Source organism: Schistocerca americana, chromosome 1 (genome assembly GCF_021461395.2).
Source record: "Schistocerca americana isolate TAMUIC-IGC-003095 chromosome 1, iqSchAmer2.1, whole genome shotgun sequence".
NCBI lineage: Eukaryota > Metazoa > Arthropoda > Insecta > Orthoptera > Acrididae > Schistocerca > Schistocerca americana.
In genome coordinates, this window is record NC_060119.1 from 838,035,743 (window position 1) to 838,056,736 (window position 20,994).

General features: G+C 45.6%; 1 protein-coding gene across 1 annotated transcript in view; it reads right to left on the reverse strand.

Moving 5' to 3' along the window:
• Positions 1-20,994, reverse strand: part of LOC124546658 (cytochrome P450 306a1) — a 382,827-nt gene that overhangs the window by 19,227 nt on the left and 342,606 nt on the right. The window contains exon 5 of the mRNA XM_047125053.1: positions 9,513-9,804. Within this exon, the coding sequence (XP_046981009.1) occupies positions 9,513-9,804 (292 nt within the window). The remainder of the gene's footprint in view (positions 1-9,512; positions 9,805-20,994) is intronic.

Below are 20,994 nucleotides of genomic sequence, written 5' to 3' on the forward strand. Positions count from 1 at the left end.
CCTGTCAGAGTTGCTCGCATCAGCAGCCTTAGAAACGAGGCAGCGCCAGTTTCTCACAGACAGCTTAAGACGCGGAAGCATCGACCACCAACACTCGGTGACAACAGGTCAGGAATGAAGCATCCTCAGTCTCGGTCGGTGGACCGAGGACCCTGGGAGTTATCTGCTGGCTGACCTCAGGCGATTCCAAGACACAACCCAGGCGTCTTTGGTTCACTGACCGAGTCCGAGGGTGTCTCATTCATAGCCTGCTTTCTCCTGGTGTTGGTGGTCGGCGCTTCCACGGCTTCAGTTGTTTGCGAGCCGCTGGTGCTCCTCCGGTTATAAGGCTGCTGACGCAAGCAACTTCGACAGCTGACATTCTTACACATCCAGCACGCCACTGTTGTTACGCCGATGCGGCCTCGGCTGCGTGAAGACGTCACACACCACTGTAGTGGCGCCTTCGGCTGCTCTATGAACCTTGTAAAGAAACGTATAGTTGTTGTCACTGTCTGTGTGATTCCTCGAGCACCGAAGAGATGATTAATCATACCAGCTGCCTTGTCTTCCATCCTGCATCAACAATGTGGCTTGTAACGACGTCAACAAGATTCGGAACCATCCTGACCCAGTTACAACTTCTTTCCTGCCTCATTTCTGTCAGTCTGTTGACACGCAGAAATCCAGTGGTGGTGATTATAAACGTACAAATTAGGGAAAGAGAGTAATAGTGCCTTTTCTGCATACAGAGGTATACCACAAATGCAATTATCTAAGCGTTGCAGATCACAAAGTAGTGAGTGTCGTGTTTTGCCACCATACTTTCGGTAGCAGATGTTACGCTGTTGGGCACAGGGAACGAAGGTTACATTTTAAGGTATCATCGACGGGAAGCGTATTAGAGACCGACCTTATGACAGATCTCGTAGGGATTTTTAAACATAATTCCATTTTACTGTCGTTCTGGGCGTGAGAAGTCAACTTAATATTCGTAGCTTCGACAGGAACAGCTAGCAAAAGCCGATCGATAGATATGAAGGAGTTTTCCGTCGACAAAGATCAGACGCGTCAGGAGCTAGTTGCAAGGCACAGAAGCAGTGTAAAGCAGCACGAGTAAATGCCACGTGGCGGGGCCTGGTGACAACTGACACCAAGGAGTATGGGTATCTGAAACCCCGCCCCGGTAGCTGAGTGGTCAGCGTGACAGAATGTCAATCCTAAGGGCCCGGGTTCGATTCCCGGCTGGGTCGGAGATTTTCTCCGCTCAGGGACTGGGTGTTGTGTTGTCCTAATCATCATCATTTCATCCCCATCGACGCGCAGGTCGCCGAAGTGGCGTCAAATCGAAAGACCTGCACCAGGCGAACGGTCTACCCGACGGGAGGCCCTAGCCACACATTTCCAACGTACCGAATTCGTCTATGTCAAGTATCCGTCAGAAAGTACAGTATGGAAAGACCTCTATTGCGATTACAGAAACGTGCACTATTGTTTTTAATGGTTTTACGTGTATTACTTTCAAATGGATATACTCCAGTACCATTGTTGATATTGTTAACGGGAATCAATTCAAAGTTAGTGATGATCTCTGAGGAGCGTGCTCATTGACTTTCTAACAACTGAGAAATTGTTTACTGAACTGAACATTGCTTTAGCTTCGATGATCAACGCTATGAATGTATGTATGTTTGCCCCAAAACTACAAACAGCAAATGAAAAAAAGAAAAGAGGAAGTTCGCAATCACCGGTTAAAGGTGTATCAAACAGCTGTCACTATTTGTATATTATACGGAGTGGTATGCTTCATTTTACATGAACTAGCTAAGAAGGAGCATTATAAAACAAGGGTAGTACATTTGTTGAGTGCAGACGGAAAGCAAATGCGAAAACTAATTTCTTCAGCCACGTACGAATAACATTTGAACCATTCTAAAAATAATTCAACTGGTATTGTGTCATTTTTTTTACTCTTTTGTGAGACCCGAGTGAAGTGCTTCACACCAGAAACGAAACAGCAGTCAACGCAACGGCTGTCTCCCAAAAGCGAAGGAATAAGCAGATTTCATCCGCCGGAAATATTATGACTTGTTTCCTCGGACGCAAAACAAGTCATCTTGTGGGCTGTAAAACAGTAACTGGTAAATTATGGGCAAATATTCCATATCAAATGGATAAAAAGAGTATGCGAGAAGAGGGGTGCATCGCAAAATTTAAAACTAATCGTCTGTAGTCAGTAAAATGCATTTGTGCACAAATGTACTTTGGAAACAGGTAAACTGGCTAATTTTCCATACCAATCGTTGACGCATCAATTCTATTCCAAAGAATACCTAGTATTTCATGTACATTTGCTGTCACAGAAATTTCTGAGTTGAAAACTTCGTAATCATGTATTTTGCACACCTTCCAGAATCACTTCTGAAACTGAATTTATTTGAGGAACGCTGTACGCAGTCCCTGCTGTAACAGGAAACTACTTCGAAAAATACGAACAAAGTTTTTCCCTGCCAGACAGAAAACGTTTAGCTTTGGCGATTGTGGTGATGCACGACGAAGCAGGTAGGAGGGGTGGTCATAAATTTTCAATGAAATTGGTAATCAATTTTTTTTGCAGGTCATCTTTTCAGTCCTGGTACACAGTGGGATTCATGCGCTACAGTTTCGTGACACACTTGTAGAGTAGCCAAATAAAAAGACCTTTCTTAATCTAAACCTAACGTCCCACTTATCTAGTACCCTGGCTGTCCCCATCCATCAAACAAAAACGTCCTCAAACTCCTTCTCTGTTGCTGCTGTCCGCCTCCGCAACAATCTCCCTGCACTCTGTACACACTTCAGTGCTCTGTTGCTTTTAGGAAGAAGCTGAAGCTCTTCATTATGTCACCACCGTAAAATTCCCCCAGGAATTAACGCACACAGACAGTTTTATCTGTGATTAACTTCTCACGGTCAGAGTTGACACCATGTAAAATTTTTTAAAGGACATCATATTCGCCGTTGACTGTAGAAGTTATTTGTTTCACAATAGTAATTTCGGCCTTTGGGCCATTTTCAAGTGGTACTGCAAACAATTTTCCTTCTTCACATGCCAGAGTTTAAAATCCTCCGACATGTATACTTGTCGTCGTCACAGGTATTTCTACAGTGAAGAGGCCTACTTCTGACGATGACATCTACATGACGGAGGATTTTTAAGTGTGGCATGTGCTGAAGCAAAATCTTTTGCAGTACCAGTTGAAAATGGCCCAAAGGCCGAAATTGTAATTGTGAAATAAATAACTTCTACAGTGAACGGAAAATATGATGTCCTTTAAAAAAGTTTTCCCACTGTCAAAACAAAAAAGCAAATGCTCTCATCTCTTCCCAGCTTGGCTCGTTTCTCATTTTATTATCAGTCGCGTCACAGTTTTTACCACTACTATCATTAATTGTGGTTTTATCTCCTCTCCCCCCCCCCCCCCTCGACCCCTCTCTTCCTCTTTCACTCTTTTCTCTTGTCCGCTACTGCTAGCGCTGCTAATTTAAATCTACCTTCCTTTAGTTCATATTTATTATTCTATTTCCCATACACGAATGTAAACATTGCATTTTTCCTGGACTATAGTAATTTATAAATGTTGTGTCCATACACATTATAAAAATGTATGTATGTATCTATGTATGTTCCACAACTCCTCTTAAACCACACGACCGATTTCAATCAAACTTAGTACACGTGTGATTTACTGTATCGAAAGAATCTGTATGAGGCTAAGAACCAAGTATCAAAGAGGTGGGGATGAAAAAGAAGTGTAGTCCACGACGCGCGAGTACTCACACTTTATTCATTCATTATTTGAGAATGAGAGGACATGGTGGCTTGCAAATAACTTTACACATAATTACAAAGCTTTATAATACTCTTTCTCGGTGACGTCCTACACTGAATGTTGAAAGGAAGAAAGTTTATCGCTTACTACATTTTTGATGCTTAGGCAGTAAAGCTGCCGCTTCGGGCACGACCTTATAATTCACACGAAAAGTTCCGAGTAAAAAGCACCTTGTAAATCTGTGGATCAATTTCAACCAAACTTGGTATCTGTAGTACTTACTGTCTGGAAAGAATATTGTGGAGGAAGAGCCAACAGCCTCCTACTGTGGTAGGAATGACAAAGTGGAGAGAGAAAGGGGTTGAAGAAGGTGGACAGAGAGAGGGGGAAAGAGGTTACGGAGAGAGGGGAAAGAAGCGGATGGAGAGAGAGAGGGGGGGGGGGAAGGATATGGACAAAGAAAGGAAAGAGCAATAATGGTCTAAGAGATGGGAAGGAGGACAGAGCGGCGGAGAAAATGTACAGAGAGAGGAGGAGGAGGAGGAGGAGGAGGAGGAGGAGGAGGAGGAGGAGAAGGAGGAGGCAGTGGGGGAGGTGGAATACGAGAGGGGTGCGCAAGAGATAGGCTGACTAGCATTAGTGGGGAGGGGGGTTGGAAGGAGGAGGTAGTGAGAGGGGGAGGAACGGATGGACAGAGAAAGGAATTAGGAGGATTCTAGAATAAAAACAGTCATGGTTGCGAAATTATTTAATGTTAATTACACGTTTAATTCCTTCGGGGCATCATCAGATGGTGTAAAATAACTGGATATGTACCCCATATAAAATGGAAAATGGACACAACAGTAGCTGGATGTGAAATCCAGCCGTCATAAAAACATATCCAGCTACTTCTGGGTTCCATTTTCCATTTTATATGGCTTGATGGGTTTTATATCATGCTACTTCAATCTGATGCTGCCCCAAGGGGAAAACGCGTCATTGGTACTAAATAATTTCGCAACAAAGACTGTTTTTACTCTGGAATAATTCGAAACTTGTTGGAGCACTTTGCCACAATGGAATGGAGTACTTTCTTGAAATAGGAGTAGGATTACAGAGAGCAGGAGGAGGAGGATACGGACAGAGTGAGGGGAAGAGAAGGTGGGCAGAGAAAGGAGGGAGGACGAGATGAATTAATACACTACTGGCCATTAAAATTGCTACAGCACGAAGATGACGTGCTTCAGACGCGACAGGAAGAAGATGCTGTGATATGCAAATGATTAATTTTTCAGGCCATTCACACAAGGTTGGCGACACCTACAACGTGCTGACGTGAGGAAAGTTTCCAACCGATTTCTCATACACAAACAGCAGTTGACCGGCGTTGCCTGGTGAAACGTTGGTGTGACGGCTCGTGTAAGGAGGAGAAATGCGTACCATCACGTTTCCGACTTTAATAAAGGTCGGATTGTAGGCTATCGTGATTGCGGTTTATCGTGTCGCGACATTGCTGCTCGCGTTGGTCGAGATCCAATGACTGTTAGCAGAATATGGAATCGGTGGTTTCACGAGGGTATTACGGAAGCCGTGCTCGATCCCAACGGCCTCGTATCACCAGCAGTCGAGATGACAGGAATGTTATCCGCATGGCTGTAACGGATCGTGCAGCCACGTCTCGATCCCTGAGTCAACAGATCGGGACGTTTGTAAGACAACAACCATCTGCACGAACAGTTCGAAGACGTTTGCAGCAGCATGGACTATCAGCTCGGAGACCATGGCTGCGGTTACCCCTGACGCTGCATCACAGACAGGAGCACCTGCGATGGTGTACTCAACGACGAACCTGGGTGAACAAATGACAAAAGTCATTTTCTCGGATGAATCCAGGTTCTGTTTACAGCATCATGATGTTCGCATCCGTGTTTGCCGACATCGCGGTGAACGCACATTGGAAGCGTGTATTCGTCATCGCCATACTGGCGTATCACCCGGCGTCATGGTATGGGGTGCCATTGTTTACACGTCTCGGTCACCTCTTGTTCGCATTGACGGCACTTTGAACAGTGGACGTTACATTTCAGATGTGTTACTACCCGTGGCTTTACCTTTCATTCGATTCCTGCGAAACCCTACATTTCAGCATGATAATGCACGACCGCATGTTGCAGGTCCTGTAAGGGCCTTTCTGGATACAGAAAATGTTCGACTGCTGCCCTGGCCAGCACATTCTCCTGATCTTCACCAATTGAAAACGTCTGGTCAACGGTGGTCGAGCAACTGGCTCGTCACAATACACCAGTCACTACTCTTGATGAACTGTGGTATCGTGTTGAAGCTGCACGGGCAGCTGTACCTGTACACGCGATCCAAGCTCTGTTTGACTCAATGCCCAGGCGTATCATGGCCGTTATTACGGCCATAGGTGGTTGTTCTGGGTACTGTTTTCTCAGGATGTATGAACCCAAATTGCGTGACAATGTAATCACGTGTTTGTTCTAGTATAATATATTTGTCGAATGAATATCCGTTTATCATCTGCATTTCTTCTTGGTGTAGCTATTTTAATGGCCAGTAGTGTACAAGATTGGAAAAAATAAGCACTCGGGTAACACTGACTACTAAGCTAGTTCTGTATTAAATCTAACGAATAAAACGGTATTCTCAATACAGTATTCATCTTTTGGATCTGCAGCTCTTGCCTTTCTTTCCGTGTTTACAGTTAAATTGTAGGGTACAGGTTCTGCCTTTTTGCAGACACACTGTTTTTACTTTTAGCCCAAATATGTTTCAGAATCTCTGTGGCTTCATCAGTGGGATTTGGTTTATTGAAAACTATTAAAAGTGGACATATTTTTGGTTGTAACTGATCTAACGACGAGAGGCGTCAAGAATGTTTTTGTCCGTTTTGCTTCTTACCGTGATTTTACATTATATCGTTTTGCAAGACCACCTGTACGATCTCCTGCATTGATATCTCGTCATCTGCAAAGCAAACGATGCAAACGTGAATTCATCGGCGAGTTAAGACATCCCTTGATTTTTACAAAACGTTTTGTTAAATCACGGTAACAAGAAAAACTTTGTTGGATCATTTACATCCTAAAATATATTCAATTTTTACAGGTTTGAATAAACAAAAATGCACTGATGATATTACAGAGGTGCTGAAACATGTTTGGAAAAAAATCAGTGTGTATGCAAAAAGGCGGAACCTATACCCTGCTCAATGTAACATTTAGGGTGGGGCAAATGAAAATGGCGTGGAGAACAGAGTTACAGGGTACAAAGAAACACAGCAGAAGAAAGAAAATTCATACTAATATGTCTGTAGCAGATGTTGAATGTGACCACCAACCATCTCTTGGCACTTCTAGTCCCTGGTCAGCAAGGCGGATAAAAGCTGGATTGCTAGAACTACTGCAGTTTCATCCGAAATGTTCTGCAGGCGTTCTTTAAGACCAAGTGGGTTACTGCGATACACCTTAGACTTGAGGGCTCCCCACACAAAGTAGTCGCACACTGACAGATCAGGTGACCTGGGTGGCCAGCTAGGGCCGCGACCAGACTGACCTCTGCTGACAACCCCTGTCAGGCGTGAAGGCTGTGTAAATGTGATTCTTGAAGTTTTCCCGGCGTATTGAATGTTCGATGAGATTTCGGGATTGCAGCCGGATCATGTTGACTTCTTGCCACGATATTTCGGCTGGCAAGAAGGTGAGAGTCCGTCACTGGAGCCTGCTAGTTCCCGGAGTCAACTTTATAGCAAAAAATTGGCACGAAAACGCATGCGCATTGGCCTCCATCACAGGAGCGTCCTCTATCGAAATCCGCGCCCTCTGGAGCTATTGTTCTATCTGTGGCGCGCAGGTGCATGCGCATACGTAAAGGTGAAAACTACATGTGCGTCCTCTGTCGGAATGCGCGCCTGCGTCGCTAAAAACAGGCGTCAGATGTCGCCAGACATTATGAATAAAATGTCTTCTCTCAGAGGAAATTAGAGAGAGATCACCTGGTCCCAAACCTTTTTCAGTTGAAAACCGCCATCACGATTTAGAAAATTTAGCGCTAGGCGTATCTCCACAGATTCTTTAATTACGGAATCCCAGAAAGTTTTCGTTGGGGCCAAGATTTTCGTGGCAGAAAAATCAGTAGCGTGTCCTGTAGTAATACAGTGCTCAGCTACGGCCGACTTACTGGGCTGCGAAAGGCGAGTGTGGCGTTCGTGTTCAACGCACCTTTCGTGTACTGTGCGGGTCGTCTGACCGATGTAAGCTTTGCCACATTGGCAAGGAATTTTATAGATCCCGGCCTTCCGCAGACCCAGATCGTCCTTCACTGAACCGAGAAGGGCAGTAATCTTCGCCGGTGGCCGGAAGATTACTTTAACTTGATGTTTCCTTAGGATTCTGCCTATTTTAGATGAAAGGTTGCCGACGTATGGAAGGAACGCCCTGGATTTGAATAGCTCCTTATTCTTGATTTTGTGGGTGGTTACGTTTCTTCCTTCTTAGCGCCGTTCTAATCTGATGTGGAGAGTAACCATTACCTCTAAACACCGACTCTAAATGTTCCAGCTCCTTTGTAAGGCTGTCTCCATCAGAAACAACATGATCCTGGTGCGCCAACGTTCTAAGGACGCCGGTAGTTTGTGCAGGATGATGACAACTCGACGCTCGCAGGTAAAGGTCTGTATGTGTTGGCTTACGGTAGACAGAAAGTCCTAATGACCCATCCGCTCTCTTAGTAACCAAGACGTCCAAAAACGGCAAGCAACCATCCTTCCCTATTTCCATCGTAAACTGGATGTTCTCGTGGACTGCATTCAGATGTTGTAAGAACCGTGACAGTTCTTCTTCACCATGGGGCCATACCACAAAAGTGTCTACATATCGCCAGAAAACTTTCGGTTTAAGTTCTGCCGGTTTTCAACTGGACAAGTCTTGGGACCCGGTGACTTCTCTACGTTCCTCATAGAGAAGAAATTTATTCATAATGACATGTCTGGCGAAATCTGACGCCTGTTTTTAGCGACGAGGGAGCGCATTCCGACAGAGGGCGGACATTTAGTTTCCACCTTTACGCATGCGCATGCACCTGCGCGCCACAGATAGAACAATAGCTACAGAGAGCGCGGATTTCGATAGAGGACGCTCCTGTGACGGAGGACAATGCGCATGCGTTTTCGCGCCAATTTTTTGCTATAACGTTGACTCCGGGAGCTTGCAGTCTCCAGTGACGGACTCTCACCTTCTTGCCAGCCGAAATATCGTGGCAAGAAGTCAACACGAACCGACTGCAATCCCGAAATGTCATCGAACAGTGTAAATGTGCTCCAGGTTCAGCTGTATGGGCAGTTGCTCCATCCTGTTGGAAGTAACTGTCGGTATTTTCCTACTCCGGTAACGCTGCCACAGATGATTTAAAAATCGTATCCACTCGTCCGGTCCACTTTTATTTGCCACACGTTGTAGAATATACAGGATGCCTGGTTAGATGCGAGAGGGTACTTGGTAACCCTAATCTTGCCAGGTTGAATAAATCAAAATAAATTTCTACCTAGTTTTTTGGGTCCTCTTGCGGCGTACTACGCTACAGTGTTGTCGGGATTATGAAGGAAGGGCTGCAACCAAACAAGAAATTAAGTGCGCGATTTTAATTTTTCGAGGTGACGATAAACTTTGACTACCCGTAGTACGCTCAAGGAAGAAGAAGTGCGGATGCGTGGGTGCTGACCTGCTCGTCTGGGTGCGCGGCCATCATGAGCAGGAACCAGCGCAGAGTGGTGAGCGTGGTGTCGAGGCCGGCGCCGAACATGTCGGCCATGAGGAAGTTGCGCTGCTCGTCCGAGTAGAAGTGGTGGCCGGGCTGGGCGTCGAGGCGGCGGCGCGCGCCCTCTGCCAGGAAGGCGCCCAGCAGGTCCCCCTCGTCCTGCCCGTGGGCCGCCGCCAGCCGCGAGTACAGCTCGTGCGTCTGCCGCTGGCCCTCCACCAGGAAGCGCACGTTGCGCCGCTGCTGCGGCAGGAACCTGCAGCGCGAAGGATTACCGTCAGCCGACTCAGTGTCAAAAAAATACAGTTACGAGTACCTCAAATTTAACTGTTTGGACTGCCATTAGCAGAAAACAAAACGTTCTTCGCCCCGTTCTCGAAGCTCCCTAGCCCGCATCTCGTGGTCGTGCGGTAGCGTTCTCGCTTCCCACGCCCGGGTTCCCGGGTTCGATTCCCGGCGGGGTCAGGGATTTTCTCTGCCTCGTGATGGCTGGGTGTTGTGTGCTGTCCTTAGGTTAGTTAGGTTTAAGTAGTTCTAAGTTCTAGGGGACTTATGACCACAGCAGTTGAGTCCCATAGTGCTCAGAGCCATTTGAACCATTTTGAAGCTCCCTACTTAGCAATCATATACAACCGCTCGCTCACCGATAGATCTGTACCTGCAGATTGGAAAATAGCGCAGGTCGCACCAGTGTTTAAGAAGGGTAGTAGGAGTAATCCACCGAACTACAGACCTATGTTATTGACGTCGGTTTGCAGTAGGGTTTTGGAGCATATACTGTATTCAAACATTATGAATCACCTCGAAGGGAACGATCTATCGATACGTAATCAGCATGGTTTCAGAAAACATCGTTCTTGTACAACGCAGCTAGCTCTTTATTCGCACGAAGTGATGGCCGCTATCGACAGGGGATCTCAAGTTGATTCCGTATTTCTAGATTTCCGCAAAGCTTTTGACACCGTTCCTCACAAGCGACTTCTAATCAACCTGCGGGTCTATGGGGTATCGTCTCAGTTGTGTGGCTGGATTCGTGATTTCCTGTCAGGAAGGTCGCAGTTCGTAGTAATAGACAGCAAATCATCGAGTAAAACTGAAGTGATATCAGCTGTTCCCCAGGGAAGCGTCCTGGGACCTCTGCTGTTCCTGATCTATATAAATGACCTGGGTGACAATCTGAGCAGGTCTCTTAGGTTGTTCGCAGATAATGCTGTAATTTACCGTCTAGTAAGGTCATCCGAAGACCAGTATCAGTAGCAAAGCGATTTAGAAAAGATTGCTGTATGGTGTGTCACGTGGCAGTTGACGCTAAATAACGAAAAGTGTGAAGTGATCCACACGAGTTCCAAAAGAAATCCGTTGGAATTCGATTACTCGATAAATAGTACAATTCTCAAGGCTGTCAATTCAACTAAGTACCTGGGTGTTAAAATTACGAACAACTTCAGTTGGAAAGACCACATAGATAACATTGTAGGGAAGGCGAGCCAAAGGTTGCGTTTCATTGGCAGGACACTTAGAAGATGCAACAAGTCCACTAAAGAGACAGCTTACACTACACTCGTTCGTACTCTGTTAGAATATTGCTACGCGGGGTGGGATCCTTACCAGGTGGGATTGACGGAGGACATCGAAAGGGTGCAAAAAAGGGCAGCTCGTTTTGTATTATCACGTAATAGGGGAGAGAGTGTGGCAGATATGATACGCGAGTTGGGAAGGAAGTCATTAAAGCAAAGACGTTTTTCGTCGCGGCGAGATCTATTTACGAAATTTCAGTCACCAACGTTGTCTTCCGAATGCGAAAATATTTTGTTGAGCCCAACATACATGGGTAGGAATGATCATCAAAATAAAATAAGAGAAACCAGAGCTCGAACAGAAAGGTTTAGGTGTTCGTTTTTCCCGCGCGCTGTTCGGGAGTGGAATGGTAGGGAGATAGTATGATTGTGGTTCGATGAACCCTCTGCCAAGCACTTAAATGTGAATTGCAGAGTAATCATGTAGATGTAGATTCCGTCGCGTAGCGCGGACTCTCAGTTTTGTCTGTTGCAAGAATCCACCCAGTCGTACAAGAAGCACTCCGTCTTCAGGCCACGAGTGGCCTATCGGGACCATCCGACCGCCGCGTCATCCTCAGAGGAGGATGCAGATAGGAGGGGCGTGGGGGCAGCACACCGCTCTCCCGGTCTTTATGATGGTATTCTTGGCCGGGTCGAATATAGAAGGCGAGGAAAAAAAGTTACTTGACGTCCTAATTAACAAGGAAACGTTTAACGGAGGACCCGAATGAATACTCGGTACTGCTGCACTTCTTTTTTCCTTTATTGTTATTTCATCCCCCTCGGCACATATGGGCAGGTGTTGGGCTCTTAGCGCCACAATATTCTTATTACGACGAAAATTCGGAATAACACAGGCACTGCAATAGCGTACTTATCCGCCGATATCAAGCAGGCGACTTTCAAGTAAAATGTCTCATCTGTACGGGAATAAGCCTAATCTATCTAAGAGTACAGGTTGTAGATGCATTGTTGACGACATATGGCAGTTTGAGCCAGGCCAAATGGTAAGGCGACCGCTCGCGGTAAGCGGGAAATCCGAGTTTGCGTCCCGGTCCGGCACAAATTTTCATTGTAGTCATTCCACTCTGATGGTTGTCCATATTCACAATAGCGAATACATTTAACTTACTTCATACGGCTGTAATCCCCGCAGTGCCTGTTCCTTTGGACGTTCATGCATGTCCAAAGGAACTTTGCATCATAATTCAGGATAACATAGGAACTGCAATATCTTAAAAGACCTGCGTTGGGTGAGAAGTTGAGAATATTTTTCATAGGGTTCAGGGGAGTGGGCAAAACTATAGGTATCTTTTAGGTACGAAAACTACGGAGGTCATAGGTTGGAGATGAAGTGGATAGTGGGAAATACAGGTGGTGGGAGAGACAGAGGGTCAGGAGTACTATAGTGTGTGACTACGGTAGTGGTTACAAGAGGAAAGGAATGGGGATGGGTGGAGAGGAAGGAGGGAAGAGGAGCATAGATGTGGAGTGGGAGTACTATCGGGGCAGGCCTCAGTGTGTAGGATAGTAGGATAGGGAGCTTGTGTAGGTGTAGGGATGGTGTAGGGTTCGGCTTGTGAAAGCGCAGCGAAGTACCAGGGTTGACGATCAGAAGAGAGACTAGAAGGTTATTGGAATCTAGTTTGCAGATAGTATAGGCAATGCACTACATGGTGTTCGAGGATTTGGAGGGAGTTACAGAACTTTGGTGCGACAGACTTCTATGCAACATCTGCATAGCACAGGATAGGTCACATAAGGGTTTTTTAGGTGAGAAAAATGTAGGTGTGTAATCCCAAAGTTCAGCCTGTAATTAGGATTAGTAGTTTTAGAGTAATAGCTTTCTGTCGAATGGTTAGTATGTGACGTTTCCACGTTAGCTGCCTGTTGAGGGTTAGTCCAACATATTTTAATGTGTCAGTTACCTGGTTAGGATGCTTGTAAACGGTAAGGTAGAGGTCATGAAAATGGAAGGTGCGGATAGTTCGTTAGATAATTGTGGCCTGGGGTTTGGAGGGGTTGACCTAGAGGAACTGATTGAGATGGATTTGGAAGGATCATTGGGATTTCTGGAGTGTAGGGTAGAGGCCGAGGGAAGTAGTGTCATTAGCATACTGAAGGAGGTTGACTGGTGGAGGTGGTGGGCGTATCAGCAGTGTAGAGGAGATAAAGAAGAGCAGAGAGGATGGGGCCTTTGGTCACGTCTGCAGTGGGATGGAAGGTACAGAAATTGGTGTTGTTAACGCGACAAAAGGATGGGCGAGCAGATCGGAAGGATGAAATAAGACATAGTTAATTGAAAGTGCATATGTCTGGAGATTGAAAAATAGATGCCATACACTATCGTAGTCTTTGTCTAGGTCGAGTGAGGTATAAATAGCGGATATACAAGAGTTGAGGTGGTGGGATAGGAGATGGATGAACTGCAGGAGCTGCACTTGTAAAAGCGCCTTATAAAACTACCTCTGCCTCACTTTGATCTACGAGAGCGTATAATGTTTTTGGTTATTTCGCCTTACGCCAAGATCTGCTGTAACGTTGTGCAATATAGGATAACTTGGCGATACATACTGTATCGTGACCACGCGCTGTATGCGTGGTCGATCGCAAGAAACAACGGGGAAGTGCGTTTCTGCTCTCGTATAGAGAGCGTGCGAACTCTAGCGGATAGCCTTGTGACAGTCTTCAGGGAGTAAATGGTTACGCAGCAAGCAGCGTGCTAATCTAAAGATGACTGAATTTAGAGCTTCAGGATCTAGGAAGGGTAACTGTAATTGTTCTGTCGTTTGTTGTAACTTCACATGTAGCAACTCTGTTGCTGAAAAGAAGTTCTCCTTTCCGAATCCAAAGCAACACGCAACTATACTGAAAGCTAGGAGCATGGCATTGAAGAGGAATACAGCTGATGGTAAAATATTGTCGCGGTTGTAGTCGTCGTTTCATTAACGGTGTGTCCGCAAGAGAATCAGACAGCTCAGAGCATGTACCAAAATTACCGTGGCTGGAAGGTGCAACAGAAAATATTACTGCGAGATACAAAAGAACAAAAGAGACACACAGCAGAAAAGAAGATTCTGCGAGAAACTACAACTATGTACTTCTCTGTGAATCTGGAAGATGCCAAGCAAGTACCCATACAGCGAACAGTAATTTAAATCCTTGTAGTAACATACACATTCTATTTTCTAGATTGAAAGGTAGCTGCGAAGCGGAAATTCAAACAATGTTTTAAAGCTTTAAAATATTGCTGAACTACAGACAGCAATAATAAATCCATTGCTCTCTCAGAGTTGACATCTGTCCATCTACAACATCAGAACATGTATGGATGAAGGCAATAAAGTCGAAATAAGTTTATATACCAAAATAAAATGTCATCAGCATACTATTTTACAATTCTCTACGTAACGTTCATGTCTCTCTCTATGTAGAATACCGGACTCATTTCCGTTTTACACTCTGAAAGCCACTATAACTTACGCTTATAGTCTCTGACGATGTACCCACGACTTCTCTGGACTCTGAGTGGCCAGTTCTGAGAACAGAGATTCCAGAACAGCCTGACACGAATGCTTGGCTTCTGTGTGCTGGTGGGGCGTGCGGTGAAAGTTGTTCGTAGTACGGTATCGTAGTCTCAATTATATAGTTTAATCAGCAATCACTCTGATGATGATGACGTATGGGGAAAGACATACATATTTTGAGAGTGTGTTATATTCTTTTTCAATTGTGTGCTTAATTCACAGTGCTTGTAATCAAGTGTGGTACACATTGCACTGCGGCAGTTAACGAAAGAAAATACACTCCTGGAAATTGAAATAAGAACACCGTGAATTCATTGTCCCAGGAAGGGGAAACTTTATTGACACTTTCCTGGGGTCAGATACATCACATGATCACACTGACAGAACCACAGGCACATAGACACAGGCAACAGAGCATGCACAATGTCGGCACTAGTACAGTGTATATCCACCTTTCGCAGCAATGCAAGCTGCTATTCTCCCATGGAGACGATCGTAGAGATGCTGGATGTAGTCCTGTGGAACGGCTTGCCATGCCATTTCCACCTGGCGCCTCAGTTAGACCAGCGTTCGTGCTGGACGTGCAGACCGCGTGAGACGACGCTTCATCGAGTCCCAAACATGCTCAATGGGGGACAGATCCGGAGATCTTGCTGGCCAGGGTAGTTGACTTACACCTTCTAGAGCACGTTGGGTGGCACGGGATACATGCGGACGTGCATTGTCCTGTTGGAACAGCAAGTTCCCTTGCCGGTCTAGGAATGGTAGAACGATGGGTTCGATGACGGTTTGGATGTACCGTGCACTATTCAGTGTCCCCTCGACGATCACCAGTGGTGTACGGCCGGTGTAGGAGATCGCTCCCCACACCATGATGCCGGGTGTTGGCCCTGTGTGCCTCGGTCGTATGCAGTCCTGATTGTGGCGCTCACCTGCACGGCGCCAAACACGCATACGACCATCATTGGCACCAAGGCAGAAGCGACTCTCATCGCTGAAGACGACACGTCTCCATTCATCCCTCCATTCACGCCTGTCGCGACACCACTGGAGGCGGGCTGCACGATGTTGCGGCGTGAGCGGAAGACGGCCTAACGGTGTGCGGGACCGTAGCCGAGCTTCATGGAGACGGTTGCGAATGGTCCTCGCCGATACCCCAGGAGCAACAGTGTCCCTAATTTGCTGGGAAGTGGCGGTGCTGTCCCCTACGGCACTGCGTAGGATCCTACGGTCTTGGCGTGCATCCGTGCGTCGCTGCGGTCCGGTCCCAGGTCGACGGGCACGTGCACCTTCCGCCGACCACTGGCGACAACATCGATGTACTGTGGAGACCTCACGCCCCACGTGTTGAGCAATTCGGCGGTACGTCCACCCGGCCTCCCGCATGCCCACTATACGCTCTCGCTCAAAGTCCGTCAACTGCACATACGGTTCACGTCCACGCTGTCGCGGCATGCTATCAGTGTTAAAGACTGCGATGGAGCTCCGTATGCCACGGCAAACTGGCTGACACTGACGGTGGCGGTGCACAAATGCTGCGCAGCTAGCGCCATTCGACGGCCAACACCGCGGTTCCTGGTGTGTCCGCTGTGCCGTGCGTGTGATCATTGCTTGTACAGCCCTCTCGCAGTGTCCGGAGCAAGTATGGTGCGTCTGAGACACCGGTGTCAATGTGTTCTTTTTTCCATTTCCAGGAGTGTATTATGGCGTCCCTTAGAGCTACGCAATTATTCGTTGCCAATAGCGTATCGATCCTCATTGCTGTCAAGTTGTTATCAACGGACAGACAATCGGGCGATATCTTCTGCGAAGGAGACACAGATATACAAGAGGTTTACGTGATCATACTTCAGACTTTCTGGGATGACGAAGGAGGGTAAATCACCAGATGCGACATAGTCGCGTATATGAACAGTGATCCAATACTGTCCAATGATTTTTATTCCAGTCTTTGATCACAGTATCAATTGTTTTGATGATGACCGGTTTCAGTCAGTAATGACCATCCTCAGATCTTGTCTACACCATGTCCTCAAGTGATAGGGCCGTAATTGCATCGTTAAAACATATAAATATACCCAGCACAGCATCGTCACATAGATCTAGAATAAGGTGAAGAATAGGCCACATCTTCCACACAGTCATTTTTGCAACTGATGCCATTACGGCCTTATCACTTTAGGACATGGTGTAGAAATGATCTGAGGATGGTTATTACTGACTGAAACCGGTTATCGTCAAAAGATTTGTATTGTGATCAAAGACCGGAATAAAAAACGTTTGTAGGGTAAATCAATGTGAGGTAAGGGAGTCTAGTCCGGAAACCACCGAGTCGAGAAACAGAAGCGAACTTCTACTCAAGTTCTGCCTCGCCGCTAAAACTTAGGACTCCAACTTTCGAACGTTGATCATGAAATGGAGAATTCCTGCTTAATTCTCCCCACCACCCACAGGAAGTCTCGCTTCTTGGTGGACTACTAACGGCGCGCGTACCTTGGCATCAAAGAGGCGAAAGTCCCAATTCTCTGGTACAATAGCAAAGAATTTCATTTACCTGCAGAAGTTTCACTAGGTGCTACATTTACAACAGTTGTTCAGTATGGTGTCCCCTAGGGTCAACGCAGGCATGTCTTGTTAAAACGAAGTTCTGACGAGTCCCTTTTAATATCCCTGGCGGCGTTTGGACAGTGCCGTAGGCAACGAGTATTCTTGCCAGTAGATCCTCCGCACTCTCGACAGGCACTTGATTCACAAGACTTTTCATATGTCCCCACAAGAAGAAATCAAGTGGGGTGAACATGTTGGCCACGAAACAGAATCTCTCCGCCTTTCCACCTTTCAGGGACCTTCATATCCACATGTTCACGAACCCTCAGCCCAAAGTGAGGTGGGGCACTATCACACTGGAACCACATCCGCTAACGTATAACAAGTGGGATTTGTCCCAGGAACATCGGTAATACGTCTCTGATAATCGGTAGATGGATTCCACTGTAAGAGGTATCAAAAATTTATAACTTTCGACTCGGTCGTTCCGGACAGGGTCCCTTACTTCAAATTGATACATTTACCCTTCTCCACGTCACTGACAGTTCGCTACATCCTCACAGAATCACCCTGCGGAAGACGCTGAGTGAACGAGCAGAAGTTTCGTGGTGTATCCTGATGCGTCGACGTCCAGCTGCAATGCCCACGTCTGACTGTTTCGAACGATCCACATTAACAGTTTTTGGCAGTAACTTCGAGTGAATTGCGTGTCACTATAATAATACCTTGCATCAATCCAACTGCTTTCGGAAATATAAGTGCTAACAATCAATACGCGCCTTCACCTAGTTTCTCACAATTTTCGCGAAAATCCCCACAAACGTAAATAAAGGTAAACAAAATATAATAATGTAGATTCACCCTTAAATCACAGATGTATTTATTTGCTTCAATGAGACATCAGCAAGTCCGCATGTTTCATCGAACTAGAGCTAACTATTGGCTACTCGACCTGATATAAGGCCTCTGGCTAGAGATCAAGCGCGCACACACAACGCTCTACTAAAAAAAAAAAAAAAAAAAAAAAAAAAAAAAAAAAAAAAACGGAAAACGATTAATCATAATTTTTCAGTGCTCGCAGCAACGCACTTGGTAATTCTTGTACGGTTTAGGTATTAGCAGAATAATTTATCGTCTACTGCGGATAACTAACCATCGAATTCGATAATAATAAACACTTCCGAAAGTCGCCCTCGCCCCATGCTGGCATCCCATACCCACGACGGCAGTCCGGCGACGTACAGATTTCGCGCCCCTAGAAAGTTCCGTTTCAACGTTACACGCAGATTGCAGCTAACCTCATTGTTTCTCTGTTATCACTACTCTGAAAAATACTGCCTCCTCGCAAAAGATCTGGGAAATTTTTTTTCCCGTTTCACACTTGCAGGATAAGAAACTGACGTCATGGAAAAGTCTCTAGTATGCTCTGACCACAATACTTTATGCGAGTTACGCAGCCGAACACGTCAGGTATGTGGTCACCCTCGCTCTGCCAATGGTCTCGTCAAAGAGGCCAGAGGAGTTGATACGCTCTTTCCCTTGGGGTGAGAAACTGCCCCTAAAACGAAGAAGAATCAGCAGTGGCCAACGACGTGAGGGTGCAGAAGGCAATGGCAAACAGTACTTCACAGATAGATAAGTTACACTTTTTAGCAGCCACTAGCGGGCTCAAGTGTAAATTCCAGAGCGAACTGCGGTCAAACCGTGACAGTATTTGACTTGACAGGCATATTCCGATGTGTTAGTGCATTTCAGAATTCGTGGCCAGTTCAAAAATTACACATTAGTGGAGCATTCATTGTAAAAACGCATTGGTGATCGACGAATTGAGAAGATGATACGTGACCTGGCAAAGGATAAATCTGACATTTGGGTAGAGATAATGTTATAACCAGGTTAAGGGCCGGCCGCGGTGGTCTAGCGGTTCTAGGCGCTCAGTCAGGAACCGCGCGACTGCTACGGTCGCAGGTTCGAATCCTGCCTCGGGCATGGATGTGTGTGATGTCCTTAGGTTAGTTAGGTTTAAGTAGTTCTAAGTTCTAGGGGACTTATGACCACGGATGTTGAGTCCATAGTGCTCAGAGCCATTTGAACCATTTTGAACCAGGTTAAGGCAGCAAATGTTATTATTATTTATGATATTTAATTATTTTATAAAGACAATGAAGTTATTGATGAATCCTTTGAGGTCAGAAAGTACCAGACGGTAGTGCACGTTTTGTACAACATTATGAATTTCAAATATGGCGTATAAGTGGCGATGCACACCACTATTGGGAAACACAATACATCAGACTCAGCAGCGTCAGAAAACATTAGCTATTGCGCGAGTGAGCAGAATAACTAAGTACTTAATTAAACAATCAAGCCTATCGTTGTTTGAAACATGAAACGCAAATTCGGCAGAGTAGTTGGTCTCTACAGGTAAGTACGCAGATAAATGTATAACTAAGTCCAGGCGACGCTGTACGGAGTGTTACGAGGTCTCTCTCTGGAACTACGGGAACTGATGGGTGCGCTCCTCGCAGTGTGGGTGACTTGTTGCTCCCTGCCTCTAGAGAAGGAAGCACAACGAAGTGTCGACCGATTACTGGAAAATCCGAAACTACGGTTTAGTCTCCGACAGCGGTCGTGGTGCTCGGCTACCTCTTATAACGAGACATTACCCACTCGGCCTCATTTTGTAAGGGGAAAAAAGCACCCCAGAGCTCGATCCCGCCCGAAAATCTGGACCATAATTCTGATAGCACGCGTTTATGTTCTTTCGACTGTACAGCTTTTAAATTTCAAGGGCACGGATAGTTTTCACTCGCTCAGTCCGACGGTTGAAGCCTAATGCCCAGAGCACGAAGTGCTGTATAGAGGAGCGAACAACACGTTTTTGAAATACTGCTGTGACATTGGTAACATGCTTTGTTCATTATGTGAAAGTGCACGGTTTCTAACTTGTAACTTATGCTAGAGATCTCTTTGCTTTGAACACTTCTGTGTTTTGGATGAAGTGTACAGGAATGAAACGAATGAATGTGTTATCAAGACATGGCTCTCATTCAAAGTGGTCGAAAATTCTGTTTTTCTTTTATTGTATTTTTTGAAAGGTATATGTGTCTAGGACGTTGGGACGAAAAGTTTTTTAATCCGTGTTTTACAACGCTTTCTAACGCCCATTGTTCGAAGCAGTCACGGCCGCAGTGTGGCGCTCGCAGCCGGAGACGCACGCCCGGCTCAGGTAGAAAACTTGTCGTGGCTTGACACACATTCACAAAATGATATATGTTTCAGTATGCATGCAAACATATTCGCCGAACGCAGTTTATCCAGCTCAGCCAGATCGTCTTTCCTCGTCAAGAAGAAAGAGGGAATTGCTCTCCAGGACCAATTCGAGTTGGAGGAAGGGTCGATATACAGTTCTGTAATTGCAGACTAAACGTAACGAAAACACTTTTTTGATCAAATTTTGATTGAAACTGCTGTAAACATAATTTTCGGTCCGCCATATTGGATTAGCTATTTTGAATTTTGAAAATCTAACTTCAGATATGTGTACAGCGACATCAAAATTATGTAATAACATGTTGTTTTTATGCAAACTGAACTAATAATACGTATAAAAGTATTCCCTATACTTTTTCTCGAGAACCGATTTTTTAAAACTGAGTGCAGCATGAAATAAAAGCGGTTCAACCTGTTAACGTCTGCCTTTGATACCCGAAAACTAAACACTTTTCTTGGAGGATTATCCCTATAATATATGGAATTTGCTAATATTACTATTTTTGTAAAGCCATAAAGAGTGAAAGAAACCTCCAAAAA